Here is a 9,826-nt window from a genome sequence, read left to right on the forward strand (position 1 = left end):
AACACGTAATGCAAAAGAAGCTGTTGGCATGCACAGTGATCAGCCAGCCTTTGGTTTGATCGAATGCAGGGATGATCGTGTGATTGACACTTACACATTTCGACTGTGACTCTGATTTTTCGTAGTTTATTCGCAGCGTCTCAACCTCTCCATGTTGATGTGGCCATGCAAATGCTGCCGAAGAAATACCTTCCTTCTTCGGGAAAAATGGAATCCCACAGCACAGTGCGCGATCTCGCTCTCGAGTAATTTTAGTCTCTGCAAGCTAATTCTTGAATATGTTGAAGATTAATCAATTAAGGCTTTGATGTTCTCTACTGGTTTTGGTATCTTCGGTTTCGATCATTTAGACCGATCAAGAGGCATTGATCATTTATTTTGTATGGGTGCAGTACTCATGTATTAATATTTGAATGCTTGATTTATGCAAAGTTGTTTTGGTCATGACTACGATGAAGTATGCATTACGTTGATGGCTGTTCCACTATAACTATGTGAGCCCCATTTGCCATTTCAAGATACAAAGATCGAAAGTACACGAAAACGATTTTTCATTAATGCGATTCTCGTATAACCAAACCTCTGATTTTGTATTTTCACAATGCGATTCCAATTACAAACGAATTGTGTAAATGACCACCTTGGTGGCCTCATGAAAAAATTTTCTTTGAATAAAATTTTATCTTGATCGTAGCTTCTTCTGCGGCCATTCTCTCTCCACTGAAAACATCTGCAGAAGTCTGCACTTTACATGAACAACCTCATGTTCTCTTGGTCGAATCAATGTACAGCTTGTACAGATTTACGCTATTTGCCGACAAAGGCCAGGAAAATTGTATATGAGTCACTACGGCTTCTTAGCCTGCAGAAACATGGAACAAAAATGAGCAAAGCTAAAATGAAATGCCAATAAACGCTAAATCTCATGACATGGTGCGAGGACAAAAACATCGCAGCGATCAAGTTCGTCAAGCAAGCAATTCCCATTAAGACTGATTAGTCATATTCGTTCATGGAACAGTAGACTGTACAGTTCTTACAAGTTGCCAAAATCAAATTGGAAAAAACTGGACAAACTATGATGCTACTTTTGATCAGAACTTTAATATGTCTTGAATGTAACAATAGAAATTGGACGGACGAGGCAAAAAGAAGTCCGGATTCTCATCCCAGCTTAATTACATCCTTTCAACTTGACATTTCATACTAAACCAAGTATTAAAGAAGAAAGAGTAGACAAGATGGCACCTTTCTTAAATACTTCTTGTGTATTTTCATAGCTCCGCTGCATGCTTTCTTGGCATCTAGGTTACCGGTGACATCATTTAGTATCTGAAAAGGGTAAAAAAGAAGTTGAACATCAATTCAACTAAAGCCAAAAGAAAAGCATGTCAATTTTTAAAGCAATATCAAGACACAACTATGAAGGCCTCTTTAGGAAATGCAAAAGCAGAAGAGCAAGAAAATTGTATCGCCAGGCTAGCGCTTGCAGTCCTGCATTAACAGACCAATTAGATGATAGTACTCTTCGAAATTTCAGAAGTGAAAAACTATAAGCATTGAAGGATGATTCTTGCAGTAAACGAGTCTTTTTTTTCCCCAACGTAATGAACATAAAGTTTCAAATATGCAATTGCAGTAGAAGAAACTCCGTCCTTTACCCTACTTTGCAAAGCATTATCCCACTCAGCAACATTCATTTTTCTCCCTCTTAATGGACAACAGAAGCAAAATTAGAAACTTCTCAGACTACCTTAACGACATCATCTAGGCCCCGAGCTTCTTGCAATAGCTTTGAGCTCTTATCTTTTAAGACACTGGCAACCAAGAACAAAGATATAGGCAGAGACGCTTCGGAACTCTTCGCTCCATTTCTAATGTTTTCCCTCTCAAACTTCCCACACTGTCGTATCGACTTGACCTTTCCTTTAGATCCTTCAACCTTTTCATTAGCTGCTTCAGGATCTTCATACAGAGAGAACAAGTCTGGGTCATATTCCAGGGCCCACATCATCTGCCATATGCAATTGTTCTCAGTCTCAGGAATTCCTAAACAACTGGTGGACATTTTAGCTTTGGAAACCTGTAAGGTTACTTAAGCATACCTCCCAAAGATATAGAGAGTCGCAAAATGAGAACTCCCGACGGAACAAAACCATAAGCATGCGGAATGCAAAAAGATAGTCACCTCCACCAAGTGTTTCTGTGCTCGAGCATGAAAAGGTATTCATTAACATCATATAAAGAAAGAATCTGGGCGTAATACGGATAGAAGAACGAATATTTGTCCACAAACTTATGAACAACAGATTTGCAAAGTATCCATTTCCAAATGTTTGAGCTATAATTATCAGGCACTACACTGACTGATTATTATAATTTTTAGTGGAAGACATGAATAATAAACAGGGGATGTAGGAGCCGACAGATAAGAGGCAGAGATATAGTGGTCGACATATATAATTTGATTTTCTGCTTGCAAAATCCTTTCAAGTCACAGTTTCAATTATTACAAAAAAGAAAGAATAATTAAAAGTCATACCTAAATGTTGATGGAGTTTCGGATCAATAATTTGGGTTATTGAAGCTAAATTATGCAGCTGTGCTTCCACCCCAACAGATCTTTCAGTGCATCTGAAATTTCCTCGCTTTAAATATCAGCAAATGAAATCCATGAGAAAAAAGAAAAAACAAAGGATAGGGAGAAGAAACAAAAAATTGGAAGAGAAACCAAATTTTGGTCATTCATCTCGGTAGAGTAGAATTATTAATTGAAATATCAAACGCCTCCTAAAGAAGCAACACATGCTGCATAGAAAACAAGACACGTCACAAGTCACAGAAGATGGTTGACATTTACATCCTTGAGAAATGAGACTTAAAAATAAAAATAAAAAACAGAAAGCAGCTTGACTATAATGATTTCAATAGCTTGCAGTAATTTTTCCCACTGTGACCCTCCAGTAACAGGGAGCCTTTGTCTATATCGATTTAGGTTTGGGTGATGCAAGGAGCCAGATATCCACCAGATTAATGATGTTACATCAATTTTCTCAACTCAGCCTCATTCAAATAATAAAACAATCTTCACTCGTGGCACAGATCCGTTGAAAGTTTTGGAAAAGTTAACTGTTAAAAGCTTTCACGATTCTCTCCCACCCACAATTTATATTCACTTCGAATCCAAAGACATAAATACAACTAAAAGCAAAAGGAGATGGTCACTTTTCATTAAAGAAAGCAAGTCCAGCATAAGGATTTTAGGACATACATTAAAAAGTGATATTTTATTAGCTTGGATTCATTCTTGACATGGGACAACAAAAAATGCCAGCAGCACAAAACGTTCATTGCAAATCATCTTTCACAGACTGGCACCAAGGACAAAGGAAAGACAATTTCCTATTGAAAGAAATCATAATGAAGACAGAGCATTAGGAACCATTTCAGCTCTTTCACAAGTAATCAAGAGGTGGCACACAAACAATCACTAGTAGCCTGTCTATAAACTTCTGAAGACATTAGAAAATAACATACCAGTCTGCGCATTAAGCGTTCAAAGCACCAAAATGCATCGGCCTCATCATGAAGGAGAATTATCATAGGGGAGCAGAGATCGCTCATTCCTGTCCATAATTTTAATTATCTTCAAAATTACAGTGTATTATTATACCAACAGGAATTTCAAACTGTGTATTGTACGGTGGAATGACCTATACATTAATCCTTCAAGAGAACATACAAGCAAACCAAAAACATTTAAAACAACAGCTTAGCAAAAGTAATCAACCATTGATGTTTGAACAGCTGAATCACCATTATATCAAAATACTCTCATGTCTGATGGCTAAGAAGTGTTTTTTTATGTCAACTGTTGAAGTGCCTATCTGATAGTTTTCTACACCTTCCCCAGGCTAAGATCCTGAAGAGAAGTCTTGCGTGGTGGAATATACTCATTTAGAACTCAAGATAAACTTTTTCCAACTATTCCATCCATATATCTTGGCCAAAATAAAATTGTTTAGTACATATTCTTTGATATAAACATGTGAAGTCGAGATTCTTTAAGTCACATCGGATATGATCAAAAGCTATGACTGTTAATTGGTATTCGTCTTACTGCAGCGAAACTCCGGTATAACACAACACTCTAACAAAAAAAAAGGTTTAAATGTTTTAAAATACAAGGAAAATGCCCTTCAAGAACTATATCATACTGAAAAATTGGTTTTTCCGGCAGAAGCAAAAACTAATTTTTAAAGTACTGCTTAGCACTGAAACCTAATCAACTCGCGGAGCTCTGTGTTTTCCAATGAGGAAGTATAAAAGTAAAATTCATTACCTTGACAGTAGCCAACATCTTTATCTATCCATGCATAAACAGCTAAAATATCCCAGAGTTTTGACAAGTTCTCTTGCTTTTCATAAAACACCAATGTCCTGTCCGTGCGAACAACATCGAGACCTAGCATCAATATGACATTAAGCAGAATACGTCAAAAACTGCTGAAAATGACAAAAGAACTCATTAGCATATCTACAATTCTTGAAACTTCAAATCAGATAAAATGAGCTAAGACATGCACACACATGCATAAGAAAAAACAACAAGAAGGACTTCATGCTTAAAAACATGCTCAAAAGTCCAAATCTAGATACTAAATAATTGAGGTATCTCTCCGCTGTTTCAGAAAGCATGATCGTGCACTTATTTCTTGCCATAAACCATATAATAGCGATGACAGATATAAGCATCCTGGACCACTAAATAGAACAAGATGAGAAGCCAAGTTCTCACTAGTAGTGTTTCAGTATTGATGTGTATATACAGCTTGTTGGGAAGCAAATGTATGAAAGCAAAGAAAAGCATCTGTTTAGATATTAAAGTTACTGCCAACCTATTTGATGTAGAGTGAGCTTCCATTGGATCTCTTTTTTGTCCACAGAAGCACGATTTGTTGGTTCTTTTACTCTTTCCAAAACCTCACAAGAGCTTGAAGTGGAACAAGCCACAGTGTTGCCATTGGTTTGTTCGCTATTTACAGCATCAACCTCACTTTTAGGAGGTAATCCAGATTCCTTTTCTGGATTTATCTGTGAAAGCACGATAGGATCTTGAACTGGCTGACCATCTTCAGTTATTATAGGTGCAGTGACAAACCTACCACTCCCAACAATAGGGAACATTTGCCTACATTCTTCCTTCCACTGAGCATATTGATACCTGAAAGGCACAAAAGCTATGTCCCAAATCATATAGGAAATAACAGCTAGATGTTCCAAGTGACAAAAAATGGGCAGAATTTTGACAATAGACCAACGTGATAGCAAATAATGTTTGGCTGAACATAAGCGTAAGGCAACTTTTGTAGAATGCCTGGTGAGCAAGAATACCAGATAACAGACAAGCAAATAGTGTCAAAGCTTGGTATTCAAGGAGAGTTATGACCAGAGCATTTGGATAATTTAATTTAAGTCATCAAGAATGTGCAGTAGTTTTGATTAGGAATATTCTTCTAGCATAGTATTTCATCATTCTTCCGGTATAGTATTCCATATACTGTGGTTTCAACATCCCATCTTATTAATGCAAGAAGTGGCTTTTTCTGAGATTTTCCTACCCATCCATGAAACAGAAGATCAACATGATGGAATAGATCCCAGATTAAATTTGTACCCCAATATATTACTTCCAGTAAATTTATGTTTTCATTAATCTGTCTTTCAAATTAAGGCACTCATCAATCTGTCTGCCTGCTATAAAGTGGCAACTCGAACTGAGTTTAAACAAAGTGGAGAAAGAAAGAGAGGACTTGCGTGCAATAACTGATCTAATCAACAAAAAAAGAAGAGATCCATGAGTTGAATGGTGGTGATCCCCATGGTAACCAGATTCAATGTTTAGTTAGAAAAGGCATATATATTGACACAAGATGGGTTCCTTATGTTTCTGTTTATTTTCTTTCTGTTGAGGGAACATTTATCTAAGTGTTAACCGAATTGATCATCAATTTGTCCACTGAATATTATGTGTTGCAGCTTAAAGAAAAGCAAATAAAGCCATGCCTATGACTGCTGCTATCTATTGATCAGCACTTCCAGTACTAAAGGCCCGACACAGTATCCAACTCTTTGAAATATAACTAGTGTGCCAAATGCATGTTAGAGAGGAAGCACGAGAGAACATCATACGCATAAAAGAGGATACAACTACGCATTTACATTGTCTAGAAATAACTCAAGCTCCACACAACTAACAAAAATCTGCTAAAAATGCAATAGAAGGTACGCACAATTGAATCTTTTGCAGTAGAAGTCCCCAAGAATATAACTTTCATAAAAATATTAACAGTCACCCAACAATCTATATTGTTCTATAAGTAAAATAGCCCCGCAAATATTCACATGCTTCAATATTCATTATTACATAAATTAAGTAATGTTGCCCTCAAACTATTAACTGACCAAAAGATGCTTCCCACTTAGTTTTCAGAAACTTGATAATCTAACAACACCTCTCACTCTATAGTCTATCATTCTATTCTATTAGGTCTATAGGTAGGTTTCACACTGCATGAGATCAAGATACAAAACTACCGACTAATTGTTTACAATGCAAACTTAACTTAGTCGAAAAGAGGTTACCTGCGACGTTGCTTTATCTGCTCTCTTTCATCAAATGTGCTCTTGGGATCATAACAGCCAAGTAAAAATTCCCAGACTTCTCCTCTAATGGATGGATGAACACCCTAGGCAGGCACAAGGACGGGAAAAAAAGAAGAAAGAGATAAAGAACTCGATATTTTCAACTTACCACTGAGAAACAATCACAGTAATCTACATAATGGCCCGAAGTATAGTATTAACAGAAGGGAAAAAATGAGAAACCACAATGAATAGGTGGAATGTTGAATGTTTCATAGAGCTAATGTTAAATACCAATAGTGGCTGCATGAAGTATTAAATGTCACTGACACCTTTACAAATAATAGCATTAATCAGAAAAAGGAGCACACACAAGTCTCATGAGACAGACAGCAGATACAGTGAGTGAATGTGGTTCTTGGATAAACCTACATCACTAGTACAGCGCAAAGCAACTTCAAATGATGGTTGCACATGCTAATGATTATTTGGAAACAATTATGTGCAAGAAGAAACTACAAGGTTAAATTACTTGTAGGAAAATGATGTAAAAAATGCAACTGCTTGTGACACGACCGCCATCATCGACATTCGGATCTTCACATTAATAATACTAAAGCCAGTAATATCCAACCGATGCTTCACAGACAAGGGGCAGCTTATAGAGCTTTGAGAAAGTTTTACCAATTCATGCCAGACATTCATAGAAAAAAATAAAACAACAAATGCAGAAGTTCGTAAAATGCACTTACCCCATGTTGTATTCGCCTTAGAACTTTGCTTATATCCAGGTAACCGTCTGGGGTAAACGCAGCATGCCATTTCCTAGCACTTAAAGTTTTCCCAGCCTGAAGAATTAATGAACAAAGACCATTAGTCATTGCCTTGCCTGGTTGTTGGTCGATCAATCAAACATTCACTTTCCACAGGCAAATTACTTAGATGAGCAATTACATAAGTTCAGAATTAAGAACTATTCCGAAACCTTTGAAAATGATCAGAAAGTAAGTTGCGCAAGCATTAGAACTTTTCAAGATATTCCTGTTTTGAAAAGTACAAAACAATTGAGGGGAAGAATTACCTGTTTATGGAAAAGTTTACTCCGAAAGTTTTACTAGAATTGGAAAAAGAAAGGAAAGGCAAAAAACTATCCTGCACATGCGAAATAAACTACATGCAGCCACATCTCTCCAGAAATGCCCATCTACGATGGCAAGAGTGCCCGTGCCACACTCACGCCCCACTAAATTCCTTTAGTACCCAATAATTTCCATAATGGATTTAAAACTAGGGTTGCTAATGATGATAAGATTTTCTGGAGGCCATGTTCAGCTCATTATCTTAACACCATAATACTATCAACCGTCACGTCATCTCACATGAACCTTTAGCATTACGCTCGGAACTATTCACCAAAACTACTGAAATTTATTACCTTAACCTCTAAAAACCAATATGGTTGATCAACCTCCTAGATTACATACACAATGTCCAGTGTCATTTCTTACCCGAACTAAAAACCAACACTTTTAAGTACTCTATATCAGAAGTCAATTGAAACAGGATCAACCCCATTAACCATTACTTTCCTAAACCAAACAACACACCTTTTTTCTTTACAAGAAGCTACTCAGATCGAAATTGGACCAAACACATCATGCATAATTTCATACGTTCCAAGCTAATTGCGCATAGCGCGTCGACCAAAACGGTGAGCATTGAAGGAGAAACACACCTTGATCCTGAAACGGGACTTGGGAACATCCGTGCACTCGGGGCGAACCTCGTAGAACGAATCAGCCGGAGCTCCAGGATCTCTCCACATTCTTGAAACGCCAAATTTGGGCTCTCTCTATCTTTCTTGATAAAATCACAAGAACCCAGATCAAGAAAACCCTCTAAAGCACTCTCCTACCTGACCACCCATTGAACGAATCAATTCAAGCCGGAAAATTCAACCCTCCAGAGAACAGATCAAAGGGGACCCAGAGGAGGTGCTGTCCCAGGACCAAGTTTTGGGGACATCTTCAAGAGAGGGAAAAAGAACTATATCGATAAAGAATTTGGACAAGGTCAGTCCAAGAAGTTCCCCCTTCTTTAATTTAGGCCTGCAGCTTGTTCTGTTTTGGGTACTTTGATTAAAATTTTCGGATAAATTTTGGGGTGGTTGAATTGACTCGGCCGCCATGCTGCCATGCTGTCATCGTGGTGGGTTGTCCGCCGTGTCCGACGTGCGAGACCGGACGGTGGTTGACGTTTCTGCCCACATTACACAACGTTATTAAACATTCAGGACGCCTATAAAATCATTTCTGTTTCTTTATTTTTTTATTTTTCTGTTCTCAAAAACAGATTTGGAATAGAAATCCGTTTGGTAACGCAATTTTATTTTTCTATTTCTAGATCAAATTTTTACCCCAGAAATAGGTTTGGAACAGAAAACAGAAGTAAAAAAAATTTACTTTTTCAATTATGAAATAAAAATGAGAAATAAAAACTTTTATTATCACTCGCCATCGCTACTAACCAGCCACTCCCTTGCCACTCGCTATTGCCGCGGCTGCCTCCCGCCGTCGACCGCCTACCGCTGGCGTCCTTCGCCGATCGCCATCCTCCGTCGTTCGCCACCGCCCAACGTCGGCCGCAACCCGCCCACCGCCGCCTCCTGCCGTCCTTCACCTCCATCTGCCAGCCGGCCCCTGCCGCCGACCGCCTCCCGCTAGTCGGCCGCCTCTTGCCGCTGACCACCGTCCTCCGTTGCCCGACGCCGGCCGCCACCCGCCACCAATCGCCGTCCTCTACCGCCGACCGCTGTGCTCCACCGCCCCACGCCGGGCGCAACCCGGTGCCGGCCGCCCTCCGTCTCCAGCAGCCAGCCGCCCCCTAGGTGGCCGGCAACCACCCACCACCGACCACCTTCCTCCGTCGCCAGCTACCATGCTCCACCGCCCGACGCCGGCCGCCCTCCGCCCTCGGCAGCAGCCGCCGCTATCCGCAGCCAGCCGTCGTGCTCCACCACCCGACGCTAGTCGCCACCCGGCACCGATCGCCTCCCGCCGCCAGCCACCGCCCCCCGCCGCCATCCACCGTCCTTCGCCGGCCGCTTGGAAGGTAGAAATTTTGTGTTATTATCAAACGAATTTCTATTTCGGAAACAGAAATTTTGTTTCGTTATTAAACA

General features: G+C 39.4%; 1 protein-coding gene across 1 annotated transcript; it reads right to left on the reverse strand.

Annotated features, from left to right (window-relative positions):
- Positions 1–534: 534 nt before the first annotated feature.
- Positions 535–8,780, reverse strand: LOC115674998 (GTPase-activating protein gyp7-like). Its single transcript, XM_030597558.2, has 11 exons — positions 8,381–8,780; positions 7,398–7,493; positions 6,646–6,749; positions 4,899–5,224; positions 4,343–4,465; positions 3,538–3,626; positions 2,543–2,648; positions 2,106–2,203; positions 1,754–2,014; positions 1,249–1,332; positions 535–862 (listed from the first exon to the last, which is right to left on the reverse strand). The coding sequence occupies exons 1-11, from the start codon at positions 8,468–8,470 to the stop codon at positions 848–850; spliced, it is 1,392 nt and encodes a 463-aa protein (XP_030453418.1). The 5' UTR covers positions 8,471–8,780; the 3' UTR covers positions 535–847.
- Positions 8,781–9,826: the final 1,046 nt, after the last annotated feature.

The sequence above is a fragment of the Syzygium oleosum genome, unplaced genomic scaffold, assembly GCF_021117445.2.
Source record: "Syzygium oleosum isolate NSW1041296 unplaced genomic scaffold, Sole_v2.1 Sole_v2.13, whole genome shotgun sequence".
NCBI classification, from domain to species: Eukaryota; Viridiplantae; Streptophyta; class Magnoliopsida; order Myrtales; family Myrtaceae; genus Syzygium; species Syzygium oleosum.

What these genes read in the sequence shown, in the direction of transcription:
- LOC115674998 (XM_030597558.2), bottom strand. Translation starts at nt 8,470, where the DNA reads ATGTGGAGAGATCCTGGAGCTCCGGCTGATTCGTTCTACGAGGTTCGC. An exon ending in TAAGGCGAATACAACATGGG is followed by an intron (nt 6,750 to 7,397) that starts GTAAGTGCATTT and finishes GTGCCTGCCTAG; the next exon opens with GGTGTTCATCCATCCATTAG. An exon ending in ACTCTCTATATCTTTGGGAG is followed by an intron (nt 2,015 to 2,105) that starts GTATGCTTAAGT and finishes TGCATATGGCAG; the next exon opens with ATGATGTGGGCCCTGGAATA.